The 18,332-nt window shown below is 37.2% G+C and overlaps 1 protein-coding gene across 4 annotated transcripts in view; it reads right to left on the reverse strand.

Annotated features, from left to right (window-relative positions):
• SH3GLB1 (SH3 domain containing GRB2 like, endophilin B1) overlaps positions 1-18,332 on the reverse strand; it is a 34,741-nt gene that overhangs the window by 2,745 nt on the left and 13,664 nt on the right. The window contains exons 5-10 of one of the 4 annotated variants that reach the window (XM_072419924.1): positions 15,535-15,627; positions 13,836-13,877; positions 10,277-10,300; positions 5,989-6,078; positions 4,831-4,931; positions 78-303 (exon numbers count right to left, since the gene is read on the reverse strand). In XM_072419924.1, the coding sequence (XP_072276025.1) occupies positions 78-303; positions 4,831-4,931; positions 5,989-6,078; positions 10,277-10,300; positions 13,836-13,877; positions 15,535-15,627 (576 nt within the window). Of the gene's footprint in view, positions 1-77; positions 304-4,830; positions 4,932-5,988; positions 6,079-10,276; positions 10,301-13,787; positions 13,878-15,534; positions 15,628-18,332 lie in introns of all 4 variants that reach the window. The other 3 variants (XM_072419923.1, XM_072419925.1, XM_072419926.1) reach the window with 3 other exon arrangements.

The following is an 18,332-nucleotide window of genomic DNA, read 5'->3' on the forward strand; positions in this document are numbered from 1 at the left end:
ACCTGTCTTCAAAAGTTGCAGCAAATTTCAAAATGATAAGTGATTAGCAAGGTACTAGCTGAACCTAAAACAATTACCTCATCTGCAAGAAGTGATAGTTCGCTGCTGTTGGCAGCATCATAGTCATACAGAACTCTGGCCTTTCTGCTGCCACTTGTTGCTTTCAGCTCACTGAAGCCTGATGTAACAACAGAATTGCTTGCAGCTGGTAAAGGAGCGGAGGCAGAGATTGACGGCAGAGGAACACTTTGCATATGTGTTAAGGACGACTGATTATTGTTGGATACAAAGGTTGTTGGAAAGCTGAAAGAAAAAAATAATAATGCAAAAAAAAAGGCTATTGAAAAGATTAAAAAACTATTCAGCCTAACAGCATTTTAAATATGTAAGAATTCCAATAAATAGTTGCAATACTGCACAGATGAATATAGGCATTAAACATTACCATTTTAAAGGAAACTATAGTTACTTCTTCTGTAAAACTTTATTGTACTTAGAAAGCTGGTGTGTAATATAACTGTCAGGTCTGGTTTATAAATGCAACTACGTCAACGATTACACAGGTCAACAAAAAATTAGTTTTGATAGATTTCCGATCTATTTTCAGTTTTTCCCTAACAAGTACAGTTCTTGAGTTATGAGTACTATTATTGTTAAGATTGTACGTGCATGTATATTTTGTACTATTGAAAGTGAATGTGAAAGTAAAAAGTGCACAATTGAAGTGAATGTTAATACATCTTCAGTGTGAAGTAAAATAAGGCACACTGTGGTATAGATCTACTGTGCAGGGTCAGTCAGGTACCATTGTTTCTTCAGAAATGCTTAGAGTATGATTTTCTTTGTCTGGGTTGTCACAGTACAGCTTCCAGCAGTAGTCAACCTTGGTAGCAGTGCTCCATTACCTAAATGTCCTGGTGAAAACAATCTCCTTGTTCGTCACTCACCATACCAAGATTTTCCGGGAAGAATTCTAGATGTGAGCGCAAGAAATGTATTTTTAATGACATGCGACAACCCAGTTTCTGGTACAAATCAAGCAGATTCTACTCTCCTTCCTTGTATGCAGGAGACTTATGGTTGCCCAGGAAATTTTCACACTTGAACACATCCCAAGATTCGTGCTCAGCTGCTGAAAGAGATTGTTTGAAAACATCATCCTGTAAAACAGACTTGATCTGTGGCCCTATAAATATTCCTTTCTTCATTTTTGCAGTGCTTATGTTTGGAAACTTCTCAACAAGGTACTGAAAACCTATGGAGTTTGATTTAACCATGGCTTTTACAAGGTTCTTCATCAANCCTAACGTGATATGGAGAGGTGGCAGAAAAATTCCATGCGGATCAAACAGAGGCAGAAACTTGACACTGCTTGTTCCGGGCTTATAGGTATCTCTTGGTAGCCAATCACGCTTGACATAATGTTCTCCCGTAAATCAGCTGTCCCACAGGCATAGGAAACAGCAATATTTTGTGAATCCTCCCATCAGCAAGCCAATGACTTTTAGATCCCCACAGATGTGCCACTGGTGTGTTTTATACTGGATTACTTCAAGTAGTAACTTCATGTTGTCATGGGACTCCTATGGTTAATGGAATAGTCAATTAGTAAACTTGGTTTGGAATTAATATTATGCAGTAAAACTGCTTTCAAGCTTCTTTTAGAGGAATCAATGAAGATACGCCATTCAGATGAAACATGCTCTTGTGACAAACTGTTAAAGAGTGCATTTATATCATGACAGTAGCACAGCGAGCCATCACTAGTAAAGAATGTTGTCAAGTTATGATTTCATTTTCTGTAGTGAGTTACAGTTACTCCCTTTGCAAGCAAGTGCTTCTGTTTAAGCCTTGAAGCAAGATATTTTGCTTTGTCTTTGGAGAGATTTAGATCACGAACGATCTCATTCAGCTCTGCTTCTGTAAAGGTCTCTGGTTCTGAATCTACATCGGCCAAGTAGTCAGGATCAGATGATTCGGGGTTGTAACTGGCTGCATCTCCAGCGCATTCCTCATCACCTTCTACAGAAGCAAGTCCATCATGTAGCGGTAGCGGAACTGGCAATGAATCATCATGGGGAACAGGCCTAATTGCAAAATCGAGGCTGGGATATACAATTTTGTGCTTGGTTTTACCTGAGAATCTACTTTTGTTGATGCGGCAAAAATAGCATCCAATTAGATGGTCTCGCGGTTCTCTTCACACCATCGGGATTTCAAATGGCATCGCTACTTTATGCTGATTTAGCCAGTTATGCCGTCGGTTGGAACAACTGGTACAGATGACATGTGGAGCCCAAGATTTATCCTGGTCACCAAGAGGACAGCCAAAATATAAATTGTATATCTTTTTAAGTTCTGTGGTAATTTGGCGACGTTGTGCTTTCGTTATGAATGAACCACACACATAACAGAAACTGTCTGGATCATTAAGGCAATTTCTAGGCATGATGACAAATAAAATCAATTGCAGTTAGTGCGGTCTCTAATCGTAAAAAAAGAAAACGGTCGTTAAATGTTGTAATGTGGTAAGGCAATTTATAACGCATTTCACACAATATATAATTAGCTGCATCACAAAAACTGGACGTGCTAGAGAAAAACTGATCACAGATTTGAAATCTAAATAAAAACACTATAAAGCCCATATAAGATTATATCTGAAGAAAATGACATGCTGACCTGTGTTATATAACCAATAATTATTCTCTTGTTTTCCTCAGATAACTCTCTTGTGGGGGAAAAGGTAAAGAGAGATTATGGAGTTTAGTACAAGCCTACCCAGTATTTCCGACTTACACAAAAAACAGCCTCCATAAATGACTAGTATGACCTCGCAAAACAGATCAAAATTTAAAATGCACACTCACTATATATACAATATCAACTACATTATCATATAAAGACTAAAATATATATATTGCAGTTTAAAAATCCTTCAATGTGATGGCTAAATTTTTATATTTTAGGATGATATTTTCAACAAGTACAGAAAATACCTGTTTATCACTTCCTAAACTGAACAGATCGCAGATGGGATTTGATTCAGTTTGATTTGAGGTTCGCTCAGCTGAACCAAGGGACAACTTCTGGTTTTAGACCATATCCAAGGTTTACCTGGGGGCAGCGAAGACAGCTGATAACCCCCCAAAGTTTACCTATGGCTTGTTGTTGAGGTACACAGTATTCCCATTGGCTTGTAGCTATCAGAGGCAGATACATTCCAGAAAACCACCATCCAATGGAATGCTGCCTGTTCTTTACATAAACAATGAGCAGTATGGTAGACCAATACAGATGCAGACATTCTCCTACAGTAAGCCTCTGCAGTGCAAACCTACAATTTATGTAGGCAGTTTAGGGGTCACAGTAGAAAGACTTATATATAGGCTATAACATGATCCCACAATGGGGTTAATTTACTAAAGACGTTTAGGCTGTTCATTTAACAAAGTGAATTCAGTTATTGTGAAAATACGTGTTATCATGTGCAAATGTTAGCACATGACTGGAAGCTTGAAATCAGTTTAACTTCATTTTTTTACAAAGCTAATTGAATTATCTGTTGCAGAGTGATATTTACTTGTAAAAGCTAGAACAGTAAGCCCTGCGTCAGCTGCACACAAAACACATAATGTATGTATGTACATAATGTGTATATACTGTACATACATTATTATTACACAGTATTTATATAGCGCCATCATATTACGCAGCGCTGTACAAAGTCCATAGTTGTGTCACTAACTGTCCCTCAAAGGAGCTCACAATCTAATGTCCCTACATGCGTCATATGTCATTAATGTAGGTCAATTTTGGGGGGAAGCCAATTACCTTACTGCATGTTTTTGGGATGTGGGAGGAAACCGGAGTACCCAGAGGAAACCCATGCAGACACGGGGAGAACCTGCAGACTCCATGCAGATCGTATTCTGGCCTAGATTCAAACCTGGGACCTAGCGCCGCAAATGCTAGAGAGTGCTAACCCCTGAGGTACTGTGCTGCCCGCCCCATACATACACATATATACACATGTGAATCTGTCACAATTGGTAGCAAAAGGAGTAAGGGTAAAGTATGGATACACAAAAAATTAAATGGATTAAGGTTTCTTCAGTTTACAGAAATAATGCAGTGAACACATTTTATTAATCAATACACAAGTGTCAAAAACTTTTGTACAGTACTATATTTTTCCTCTTCTTCCAAGGTAGATACTTAAATGAGGCCCTCCTTATTTTTAAATATTTTGCACCAAATTAGGTCAATTCCTTAAAGCTGGAATCTAGGCAGAAAATATAATTTATGTCTTCACTAAATGTAAATTAATGCATTTTTAAATAGTATAATTATCTGAATGTAATGAACAGAAATACATATCCAAATGTATTTAAATAAAACATTTACCAGTTTACTAGAAGCTTGGCTCTAAGGCTGAACTCTGTAAAGTTACATAGCATATGCTGCTAATGAAAATGAGAAAAACTGTAAAAAGGTTTTTAATATTGTTTTTTAATACAATTAACGCGACCATTAAATAATGTGTGCCATATTAAATGGAGCTGTATAATTATGCAATCAGTTATGTTGTACTTTTTCATTATAATAAATTTTATTCACTTTTGCATGTACTAGCCACTGTGATTCAATGTCCTCTAACAACAAAACCTGATTATTTTTAAAGGGTGAAGTACTCTTTATAGATACACACACAAAGCACAATACCTGTTTTGCAGGTAAGGTTAAATCCTAAAATGATATTTGTATCTTCTCCATTTAAAAAAAATGTAATTTTATTTTTACCAATATAGAAGCGTTGCAACTACTTACCTGCCAAGCTGCTTCTGAAGGTCCAGCATGTATTGATAACACTGTGCAAAATAGGTCATCTGAGCTTCCACAAAGTCATTTAGACAACGCAGATGATGTGCCTTTGGAATAAATTAAATCCAAGAAGTTATTTGCTAATGCTCTAAGTCAACTGGTACATTAAAGACACGATACTTACCTTCCCTCCTTCTGACCTACTCTCCCTTAGCTTAGAAATGGACTTTAAACTCTGCTGGGAAACTAATACTTTAAATAAATGCCAATATCCTGGGTTCTGCAAAACTTTTGTTGGTACCTCCTAAGCACCTCAAGGTCATTTCCATTTCCTGTACTTGAGAACTGCATGGGACCCATGGAGATTGACACTCTTAGAAGTGTTTTTTTCCAGATGGACCATTTCTCTGCAATAGAGCAGTTCAGCAGAGCATGTGAATAGTAAATATTCGTTTACTTTTCTATTTACAGATATGTGTTTCATTTTACAGATGTGACAGGATCGCTATACAAGAGTTGTTTTGCAGCCAATTTTTATTTATTTACTTGTAGATTCAGGAAAGAGGAAAGGTAAAAAACCTTGCAGGTTGTTTTAATATTGCTATTTGCATAGCCACTGCTGAGGTTTCTGCTTATTTCCTGTCTTTGTGTTTTTCCACATCAATAATAAAAGGTCAACAAAAAATAAATAATACAAATAAAAGTTGGCTGATTTTCTCCAATCGCTGTTTTAATGACTGCCTGTCAATGGGGAAGAAAATGACCAAAATTTAACAAATTGTATCAAGAAAAAAAAAAGCTAATCTTTACAAACTTTACCAGAGGCAAAGAAAAGTTGTGATTTAAGTAGTACTTTATTCATCTTAAAGCTTTTAATATATGCCAAACACGCATTTCTATCACTGAAAAGGGATGCTGTATAACAGTGTAGAATATCATTATGACCCCAGCAGCCGCAAACTGTCAGATTTTTATGGCAATACATGAGAATGTTTACTTTTGTTGCAACTAAGGAGGGGTTTTAGATTTTAAATTGTATCTAAAACTTCAGGCAGTCAGCAAATTCACTTCCATTAAATACTGGCAAACTACAGTGATTGCAAACCCATTTTAAACAGGTTAAACCTTAGGAACCTATTACTGTTGTCAGTGTCTATAACTTACATGTGTACTGCTTATGCCTTCTAGCAGTAATCTAGTAATCTCAGCTTGGCGGTCAAATTCACTTTGCGTTATTCGTAGTTCCTGTTCAGCCTGGGAAGAGAAAACAGCAATGACGAATGGGTTTTACTGTGTATATTTCCTAAGACAGTCAGTTAGCATAATCAATAGTGCACAGTATTCCTTTACTGGATGTGCTTCACTTGCTATTCTGCACAAAAGGTAATGAATGAAGGTAAATGCAACTTGTACATACAGTTTTTACCCAGAACAGCAAACACAAGCTCTGCTAAGTTGTGTTCTTTACCTGACATGCCAAACCTAGTTTTAATTAAGTTTGATTTCCGGTGACCTACCCAGTTTAGCCGACACACTAACCATTTAAATACACATTAATGTTCCAGCTTCTAAGTACCATATAAACTGCTACTGCAGACCATTAAGCAATAAACACTGACTTGTGATTATGCAATACATCCTATCCCAAGCACATTTCACAATGCAAGGAAATGACTGCTAAATAACTACTGTCTATAAACATGCTGTAAATTTCTTAAGATCAGGCTTCATTACTGCACGATGAATCTATGACACATTTCCTTGGAATTTAAGCAACTGATATTCACAAGCAAGTGACAGCTCAGAGGCTAGAATTATTAAACAAATGCTTGATTTATATAGGAAGAATGTTTGTTATTGTGTTCTAATAGCACATAACAACACAGAAGCTAATCAAAACAAATCAAACAGTTGCAAATATTTCAATACCCGCTGATATGGGGGCTCAACTGTGACCCAAGATCACCAATATTCAGTTAATGTAATGCTAAGAAAAGCTCCTGAAGGGAAATGGTTTGCCTATTGCTGGGAACACACTTGAGTGAGAGGAGTTCCCTTTTCAATCCTTTTTCACAGTTCTGGCAAGATAAGGAAAGCCCATAACACCCAAATTCTGTTTCTGCAGTCCCAGATATGACATAGAGAACTTTTTCCATGACTCTGACAGCCAGCCATCTCTGTCAAGGAAATCCAAGATGCCACCCCACGCCTCTGATGCTCTGTCTCCTTCTGACGTTTTGCAAGGCAAAAAGGATTTGGGGCCTCTGATCTGAGTGTGGAAGACACCACCCTGCCAAAATGTTTACAAGTACTTCTTCCTGCTCCTCACGCATGACATAGAACACACGTTTCACCACATTAAGGTAGTAATCCCCAACAATTTGGACGTCATTGACCACTAAATTTACGGACTCCCGACTGCGCGGGGAGCCGTGTGTCACCAAAAGGGGAAGACATCCCCTAGAATGTCAGAACCCGCACACTCTATAGTGGGTGGGTTGTGTCCTGGGAAACAACCTGCCCGCTGCCCTGAGCCTGCAATATATATGGGAGACATGCCCCCCCCCCCCAGCAGGATCCTTCTCCTGACAAATCTAGGGGGGTTCACTGGCCAGAGCCGCAGATCACAGGTTGGGGACCGCTGTTTTAAGGAGTACGATAAACAGGACAAGGGATTATAGAGAGAGAAAGAGTATGGAGGGGCTTTTTTTTCATTTTGATGGAGTTTACAATCAAAATTTTCACTTGCAAACTTTATATATGAGCATAGTGTTTAGAAAGGTAGTATGTTAAGTATTCACAAATATCACATAAAATAATTGAATAACTGTAACTTTATATTGTGCATTTCTGCTCAATATCTTACAAAACAATAAATATTAAAAAAAAACCTTCTTAATTTGAGTAAACAATAGGTAATAAATAATGACTATGTCTTCTGTGTGACCCATTAATCTAGACAAAATATGCCTGATGTTGTCATGCCAGCGGGCATTATTCTGTACTCCTGCAGATCTGTGCTTACATATCTGATGGCTAAAAATGCAAGCATTGTACTAGTTTAATCTGTAAAAGTAGAAACCTTGCGCAATGTTCCATTGTTTATCTATATGATGGGTATTGCAGTAACAACAAATTTTTTAAAAAAGTGCTGTCGAAAACAGTGCAGATTTCTAAAATATTTGCACGCAACAGATTACGACGCATCACTAAAATTTGAGGAAATGTTTACTAAAACAGAAGATTTCTAAGTAATAAAGGGAGAAGTCTTTAACCACCTTGCCGTTAAGCCCGACCTTCGTTCGGGCACAAAAAAATTGCAAGGATGGTTAACCCCGAGATTTTTCCCATCCTTACTTACCTGGTCCCCCTGTGCTCATCCAGCGTCGTTTTCCAGCGTCGTCCTCCGTCCAGCGTCGTCCGTCGATCTCCCTCTCCAGCGTCGGGTGCCGGCGGGACCTGTAAGATGCCGGCTGGCATCTTGTGTTCCGCCAGCCGGCATCTTGTGTTCCGCCGCCCAGCCGGCGGAACACAAGATACCGGCCAGCGGGACACAAGATGCCGGCCGGCTTCCTACCTGGTCCCGCTGATCGTCTGACGTCCTGCTCGTTCCAGCGCCGGATGATCTCTGGAGGGAGAAGCCGTCCGGCGGAGAAAAAAAAAACCGGAAGGCTTCTCCCTGCGTGCATGATGACGTCGGCGCTTGTGCGGGAAATTCAAATAGAAACTCATTCATTCATTTTGTATTGGATTCAATACAAACTCCTGTATTGAATCCAATACAAAATAATTCAAATAAATACAAAGTGTGTAATTGGTAAATTCAAACTGTCATTTTGTATTGGATTGAATACAAACTCCTGTATCCAATCCAATACAAAAAAATAAATAAAATAAAAGTAAATAACTTGGAAATTCAAATTCTTATTTTGTATTGGATTGGATACAAAGTCCCGTATCCAATCAAATACAAAATAATTCAAAACAAACCCCAATAAATACAGAATCAAAGTTTTAAAAATTGCCACTTATTCCCTGGATGGCTAGTGTGTAACACTGTGTCTTATCTTACCTTTGCTGATCTTCGCCTAATTTTGACCATTTGCTGCCTGCTTTGACCTCTGCCTGCCACCTGCTTTGACCTCTGCTTGGACTCTGACATCTCTGCCTGGACCTGGACATCACCGCCTGCCTGACCCCTGCCATGGCTTCAAGCTTTGTTTATGTAGTCATGTTTAAGCTGATTTTTGTGTTTTTCCTTTAATTTTATTAAAAGTAATTTTTTTTTTTAAATGATTATGTTTCAAACATTTTTTATATTCATAATATCTACTAGAACCCCTGTTCGGACATATTTCTGTAAGTTACAGGTCTACAATTTAAAAAAAAAATTTCATGAAAAACGATGGATCACTTTTGGTACAGAAATCTAGACCTCAGTGTAACGCTCAGGAGGTTAAACAACTTAAACTGTTTATAAGATGAGTAAAGTAAGCAGAAGTATATACCACACCTATTACCTATTTAAACTTTTAAAAGTAGAAGTGCCTAGAAGCAAATACCACAATGTAGTTGTTACAATTAGTAACCAGAAAAGCCTCTTTTGTGTTCTCTTCCTATATGGATTCTACATGGTTACTAAATGCTTGACTTTTCTTTGATCCCATGCTGCAACCCTTGACCTGGAAGGGGAAGAGTGGGTGATTGGATTTGGAAGAGTGGGGCCTTAAGTCAAACTCCAAGTACCAAAAATAAACCTGTTTGAAAATGGCTCCTGGAAAGGGTTCTCCTGGGCTGGGTCTAAACTACTTCCAATGTTTAATTTAATTGGCAGATTGACAACTGGCTTAAGGACAGAGAAGTGAGGAGCAAAGGGGCATGTGTCCCCATTGGAACTTTTCCCATCTATTCCTGTTCTGGTGTGAGGGAAATATTTAGGATTTACCTTCACCTTCATTCCTGTACTATTATTTGTGAGTATGGCGAGCTTTAGAATTTGAGCATGACCTGGTGAAAGATATATCCTGGATATCAAGAATCTAGATTTCCTCCAGAATTTGCTAGAGGTTCTTCGACCAATGGGAAATGTTTGCCTATCAGCTCAGTTTTACTGACAGCAATGTTTTTTTAGGATATCTGTAAGCATGACATTTTCCCACTCCCCAACAATGCAATAGACATTATTCCCAATGACCCCCACAGTAATGTACTGTGAGCTGTCGCTATAGTAATTATTGTCAGGAGTTCCTTAAAGACCTAAATAATATTTTAAGAGTTCTACTATGTAAAAAAGTTTGAAAAAGTCTGATTTAATGTGATAAAATGTGATAAGTGGTTTCTGACATAAGCAATCCAACTTTTATGACCTGCAAGCAATCAAATTCCTATCATTTACAGTGGTTATGGTGTAAAACCAATATTATATGTGGTCACTTCGATAACACATACTTACCCTTGCCACCTCCTCAGTCCACATCTGATCAGCATTAAAACACAAGATAAACAAATGATAATTATCTATATGCCAAAGAAGTTTCTATTATTATTCTCTATACGTTTCAAGGCTTTTTTGTTGTTAAATCAAGATATATAAAATGTATACAGTATTCACTAATTACTCCTACAAACACATATAGACAGAGAAAATGTGACAAAAACATTAAGTGTGTGGAACAAACCCACAGTGGGGAGGAATAAGGACCTCTATCAGATTTGAATTGCTGTTTGTGCCCATGTTGAGGAGATTTTCACTGTTTGATGACCAAATAGGATAGAAGGATGATCTCTTCAAGGGAAGCATAAGAGGTAATTAACTTAAATAACTTAATTTGTAATCCTTTACTGCGTTATTCACAACTAAAGATAAATGTTTTAACTAGTGTTCCACATTAGGGTTTGGCTCAGAGACAAGGTTAAAATAATGATCTGTGTTGTGCTAGGCATACACTATTAGATGTATTCTCAGTCTGGGAAAGGACTGATAGTTCTGTGATTAAAAAAAAGATTGTGGAATAGTTACAGTTTTATCACCTTGCATTATTTGACACTGAATAAACTTCCAACATATATCTGTCTGAAAACCATTGGGAACACATTGAGAAGTACAAAGCTAAGCATCCATCAACTGCCTACTGCTCCCATTGGCAGTTGCTAACAAGATTGTTAAATGTTCTAGTTATCAGATTTTTTTTTTTTTAATGTTTTATGTAATATAACATCTAATCGATTAGAAACATTGCATAGTGTATGTTTAGCATAAAGATTTCATCTGGTGACAGGGTTAGGATCACACTTAAGGTTAGGGTTGGCAAGGCTTTGATAGTTCAACTCAAGTTTGGCAGGACTGTGGCTTTCAAACAAATTGAAAGCCAGTTCAAGGTGTAAAATTTCATTACCGCTCAACAACTGATTGTCGCCAGATCAGTATGAACCCCACATGTCCAATCTACCCACCAACTCCGAACTGATCGTAAACCTTTTCATATGCTGTAGGAAAAATACAATGATGGCTTATCAATTATAAAAACAACTACATAGCTAAAAACATATCTAATCTAATGAGACCATTGCAACATTTCACTGTACTATAACAGCAGAGAGGGAAGGGAATGACACGATAGTTCTACCCACTAACAACTACCAGAGGCACAAAGTGATGTATGTCCAAAGGGGGGGCTGAATATTGACACACTTTCTTTAAATACCTCTACTCCCTTGAATGGTCAACAAAATAACAAACAATAAAAATTGTGTAGAAAATGTTTTTACCTATTTACCTAAATATCACACATTTTAAACATTGCATTTAATTAGGAATTGTATGAATCATGACACGACTGAATCACACAATTTCTAATTGAATCCAATGTGAAAAATATGTTTTTTTTTTTTTTTTTTTTTTAAAGGTAAATCTTTGGTGAAAACATTTAAAACTAGACCCCGAAAGTCTTTAATATACCAGTATAATACTTTTGTTCAGGTTCTAACTATTTCCATTTACCTTTATCATGACATATATATGATAACAATGTGTTAGAGGATGTACACATGGATAGGTTTCTTTCAACTTTATAGTTAAAAAGAAAATCATGTGAGGATAATCACAGAAAAATGATACTATAAAGAACAGTATCTGTACATGTATAAAGCATAAAAAGTCTCATTATAGTGTTGTTAGTGCCGGCGGTTAATTAGTGCAGTCAATTTATTGAACAGAGTACAGAATGATTAGACATTTAGACCTATTATATGAAGTGTTTGAAGAACATCTGGGAAATTTCCATCTCATTCTAATTGGCCCTAGCAACAAGCGAGAAGGGGCCCAGAAGTTGCTAGAATGGAAGTGGAAACTGTTCTTCAGGTAAACACTTCATATAATTAATACTTAAAGCTAACAATAAACATTAGATAAATAATGCCATAGTCACTCTGCCAACTTTTAATTAGCATTTTCTTAACATATTTCCCCACAGAAAAGCTGAGAGCCGATTTCTGTTATTAGGTTGTACTACTGCTATTTGCACTAGAAGCGGAATAACAAACTAAAATAGGATCAGTGTACCAATTCTGGGACATCTAATACAACATGAATATCACATACCTGTAACAAAACAGATGGCACATATAATATTTTAAAAAATACATTTCAGTTGTGTATTCTCTTGCTGTGGAGTAAACAAAATATACTTTAGGGCCACTAAACCTTAAACACAAGTTGACTTTTTAACAAACCACTGAAAACACATATGTGAAGCTCAAATAATTTTCAGGAACTTGATAATAATCATTAACTGTAAGGCAAGCATTGCATCTATTTCATGCACTGGTCCAAGTTTCAAACATTCCTGGTTAAGACGTATCTAATGTATGTATGGAGGGCAACAATAATCACATGGACAGTTATCAGAATTTATCGACTTATGTGTCATAATTTTTATTATTAAGGAATGATTGTGGTTAGTTCTAAGAGAGATTCTTGCTAGTTCATGGTCACTCAAAGTTTCTTATAATTTTTAGGATTTATGTATCCTAGTCCAACATAAGCTACTTTTTTCTCCTATGTGTTCCAGGGTACACCTTTTCAGGTTGCAGAGAGCCAACCTGCTGCATTGCACACCGGGGTTCCCAGACAATAATACAGCTGTGTGCAGCAGAATACTTGCTCAAACATTAATAGTTCCACCCAAAAAGAAACCTCAGAATCATACAGATCTGATTAGGCTGAAATGCTTATATGCTTTAGCCAAGTTCGTTTTAGAACTAAGATGGTACTCTGGCAATGACTGGCCTATGGGTTGCACACCTCAGGAAAATGGTTGCCGTTTCCCTCCGTACATTATATCCATTCACCAAAAAAATAAGTGTGTTTACCCTGAGAGGGATGTAACCCAACCCTAACATAAAGATTCAATCAGAGATAGGTAACAACAACGGCTTAGCCACATTTAAGATCATTCATGAGTCAAATCTACATACTTTCTAGGGCGTTTAATTTATACATTTTGAAGATAATATAATTATTCAGGCAGTGCTACATATCTAGGGAATGTTTTATATTTTAAGGTGAAACGCCCCTTATACATTGAAAGTTGTGAGTAAAACAACCTTTAATACAAAATACTCTGGATTTATTTACCAAAGCAGTGTGAAGTACAAAGAATTATTCATTGTATTAAACTGAATGGTATTTCTAAAAAGCCTAATTAAAGAAGCCCCACTTGTGTTTTAGCTTTAGTGATCCTTCAAATTTTATACAAATCTGCTCAGTGGTTTCTCTGTTATCAAAATGCCACCATGGCACTGAATTTAAACAAATATTGGCTACTCAAGTTTCCCAGTTGATTCATACATAGATAACATCAAGGGCTGCTGTTGCAGAGCAGAATGATCAAAGAAGAACATTTTCACAGCGCAAGAGAAAGCACGATACATTAAAATGAAGTGGGGATGGGAGGCCAACGAACCTTCAGCCACTTTACATGCACCACACCGAGCATGTAAGACAAATTTACCATAAAGCTGGCATCCCGTTCAGGCTCAGCTGCGCTTAATTGCTTAAATGCACACATACAAAGACAAAAATAAACTGTCAACAGGCAGAGGAACGATCTGTTCAATACACAAGCAGCAGTGAAAGAAACAGCACAACTAAACATCACAAAACTAAGCAAGAGAGTTTTAATTAACTTCCAAAGATTGCAATGTTGTTGTAGTGAAACCATCCAGCGTTTAGTCTAGAACTAAATGAAGCATTACTTACAGCACATTTTACTCTCTACTCAATATCTTGTTTATGGCTCAATTTAACATGGTGATCTATACCCACGCTAAGTGAAAGCTTTAGATTTCTGTTGATACTTAAGGAATTTAGGAACACATGTTATGGTCATAGCAGTTAACACCAATACTTACACTATAGATTATAATATAGCATTCTATGTACTTTATAAGTCATGTGTTTTTATAAAGTGTATTAATGATATTTACTTTATTAGTTTATTTTAAAATTTCCCAACTGAACTCCACAGACGTGTATTCTGTCATGAATCTTGGTGTGCGTGGTGTATTTTTCTTCAGACTTTTGCACCATTTCAGTGTGACCATTTTCCATTGTGCAGGAACTTCAGGACTTGCCACTACTGCTCTTTTTCTTTCATCTTATCTAGGTAACGGGTCCTATAAATGTCCCACTCCTACGGTTTTCTGCAAGGAGCCTGTAGTCTGCTCAAGGTGCACACAGCTCAGTAATTGTGTCACACCTAACTTAACAAGGTAATTGCATTTGTGCCCGAAATTTAGCTTTAACATTCTCTGTCACCACTTTGCAGAGAGAGGCACTGTGAACAAGTAGGGCAATGCAACCTGCATATGCATTATAGACCAATCTACAGTTTGAAAGTGAGTAAAATGTAGAAATAGTGGGAAAAGTTCAGTCTTGCAAACAGCCGTTTGTGTTTTTTGTTCTAACTTCTATATTAGCTTTTTTAAAACTGGGATCTCCACTGTGTACAGCCACCTACTGGCAACATTTGGATGCTCTGGTTCCTCCTAACAGGGGGTCTTAAAGGGTTATTGTTCAGAAAGAACTACTAATTGAATGGCATTACCTAAACACTCTTTTGTTGAAAACAAATCTCATAGGAAGCACTGAAAGGATCCAACAGCAGGTATTTGTTTAGAAAAGTATGTATATCATCATAGGTCATTCTTCAATAAAGCTAAGTATACACAAATTTAAAAAAATGTGATGGAAAAGTTCACAAGCAGAAAAAAAAAAATCAAAGGAATCCCATATTTATTAGAAGATTTGAAATAAAAAATAAATACTGGACAAACAAGTTTACTGATAAAAAAAGAAACCCCCTGGAAAAGATACAAAAATAATACACTGCTTGACTAATTAGGGTGAAGGTCTCACTGGAGAAATAGCAGCTAAATACAGGCAGAGAAATAGCAGCTAAATACAGGCAAAGAATAAACAAAAAGACTACTGGAAAACTGGTTTTCACAGCATTTGGTAGCTAAACGTTAGTCAGCATAGGCCTTTAACTACATAAAGAAAACAAAAAACCCGGAGTTTATGCAGCTTGAATCTAGGACCTTCCAATTGTTTACCACAAAGAGTACATGTTGTCAGCTATTCAGGCAGGTTAACCACAGGGAGAAAGAATGACGTTTTTTTTCCAGTCATTTGTCAAGCCATTTACTTACCGAAGCCCTGGCTTCTGCAACTCTGGCTTTTTTTAGACGGGTCTTTGCAGCATCTAAATCCAGTCTTTTATTCTGCAGCAATTTCCGTTCTTTCTAAAGAAAATGAAAAAGAAGGGGGGAAAAGTGCATTAATACATCTGTAGCAAACAGCTTGTAAAGCAGAATGAGAAAGAAAGGTTGGGAGAAAAGTGATGACAAACAGGCCAAGGCAGTGCCACAGTTATTTCAAACTCCAGAGAAGCATCTTGTTTTAGAGATCTTTGTAACTGAAACTCAAGCCACAAAAATGTAAAATGTGAAAAAAGTAGTGATCAGCACAGACAGAAACAAAAAAAACGTTCAAGAGCTACAATTGTATTACAGTAAATTCTGAGTACAGCAAATTTTATTTAACACATTCTTGTAAAAATCTTTTACTGGCTCCATCGATTCAGAGATCACAATGATGAGAAAGAAAAAAAAGAGGGAAAGGGAAAGACAAAGAAAAATAGAAGGTGGAAAGGGAAAGAGAAAAAGAAAAAGAGAAGGGGGAAAGGTCACAAACAACTGCTTTTAAAGCAAATATCCACTCCAACCTCAATCACAGCCAATCTGCTGGGATTTTCATGCTATGCCATCTTTAAAGTTTACAGAGAATTGCCCAGTAAAGGTAAAAATACAGAGTAAGCAGCAATTGTTTGGAAGAAAATGCCTTTATGCCAGAAGAGAATGTAAATTTAGGAGTGGTGCTAATCGCTTTCCCCTATTGATACAATAAGTTGCTCCCCCTGACACACAACCAAGCAGCACCTTCAATTGCCAAACTCTGCATGGGACGAAATTTTACTTCACTACTCAAATAGAGACTATGTTGCAAGATCATTAACATATACCTACCTCTGTGACATCTCTCAAATGATGATTCCAACTTATCCCAAACAGCGAACAAACATCAAATCTCCTAAGGAAGCCAACAGGCGAAACGCGCCGGGCTACGAGACATTTTCTCCTATTTTCCTTCTTATTGTAACTTCAAAAGGGATATCACTGTCTAGTTTGTCGGTCATTCTTCCAATGACTTCATCTATAGGACAGACCAACTAAAACGTTGTATTACTAACTATATGTAAAGCTATTTTCCAAATTGTTCTTTTCAATATATTGTCCTATTGCCATACTAAAACCCTAGCTATTTTGGTCTCTTCTTTACATAGCAAGAAGAGAATGGCCAGATTGGTTGTAATGGCTGAGTTACTTGTTGCTGTTCTATCAGTTCAAACCAAAGTATGCAGGAAAGTAGCTCTAACACATAGCACAGCTGGGTGCTACCTATGTTAGCTAAAAACAAGCACCCAAGGCTATAATTCGTATAGGCTCAACAAAATTGCACACAAGAAATGTGCAATGTGGTCTAAAAAGTCTTGATTTCTGCTGCAATGTTTTGGATGGTATAGTCAGAATTTGGTGTTAAAGACATGGATCTATCATGCCTTGTATCAACTATTCTGCCTAGTGGTAGTCATATAATGGTGTGGGGGGATATTTCTTAAGCAAACTTTAGTACCGGTTGAGCATTGTTTAATTGACACAGCCTACCTTAGTAATGTTGCTGACCGGTAACCCTAAGAATGCAGTGTGCCCATCTTCTGATGGCTACTTCTAGCAGGATAAAGCACAAAAGGATGTCACAAAGTTCAAATCATCTCAAACTGGTTTCTTGACCATGATGATGAGTTCACAAATGGGCTCCACAGATCTCGATCCAATACAGAACCTTTGATATGTGGTAGAATGTGAGATTCACATCATGGTTGTGCAGCTGACAATCTGCAGAAACTGCATGATGCCATCATATCAATAATGAGCAAAATCCCAGAGAAAAGTTTCCAGCAGCGTATTACTTTATGCCACAAACAATTATGGTAGTTCTAGCCAAAAAAAACTAGCAAGATGTACCTAATAAAGAGGCCAGTGTGTGTGTTTATTGCTGAAATGTTTTTACTTTGTTTCCTTCCTTTCCTGTGTTTTAATTTCTGCTAGTAACAGACTTAGCACAACCTGTCCTAGAGTACACACAACCTAAGATAAATCAGCATTGTAACCCTAGGATGTACAAGTTTACAGTGGAGTGCAAGCCGACATGAAAACCACTGCACCCCAGGACAGACAGCCTATTGGTTCACAGTAAGGCATCCTAAACTACAATACAAACATCCTTTTTGCTTCAAATGTCATGGCTCAAGGCATCATGGGAAATGTAACTGTTGCCTACATCCAAACTCACACATAGGAGACATGAGAGGCTAACGGGAGCCTGGAAGACACACACTATGGTTTATTAGTGTGTGTGTGTGTGTGTGTGTGTGTGTGTGTTTAATAATAATTACTATTCTTTCATTTTCAGTTTTCCAAAAGGTTTTCTGGGTTATGGTCTTCAAAGTCTACCAAGGCCCCACTCACATACACATGTTTTGAAGATGCATTGCATTGAAAAATTCTGATTGATGCATATTTAATGCGATTTTCAGCAAAATGCATGGTACACTGTGTTTAGTTGGTAAGGAAGGCATATGTAACATGAGCATAAAACAAGTGTGTGTCTAGCACACAACACCTGTAATGCATCTAAAATAGACTTGCAGATGCTTTTCCCATACATAACTGTATGAAAACAAAACTAATTCCATCTGTAAAGTCAGTGAACAAAACTACAATACAAACACATATGTTAGCCAGATACAGCCCACATTGATCTGTAGATCAACAAAATTTACCAGCAATCCTGTAGTATTGCCATCTAATTGACTGGAGTTTATATA

Source organism: Pyxicephalus adspersus, chromosome 8, assembly GCF_032062135.1.
Source record: "Pyxicephalus adspersus chromosome 8, UCB_Pads_2.0, whole genome shotgun sequence".
Taxonomy (NCBI): Eukaryota; Metazoa; Chordata; class Amphibia; order Anura; family Pyxicephalidae; genus Pyxicephalus; species Pyxicephalus adspersus.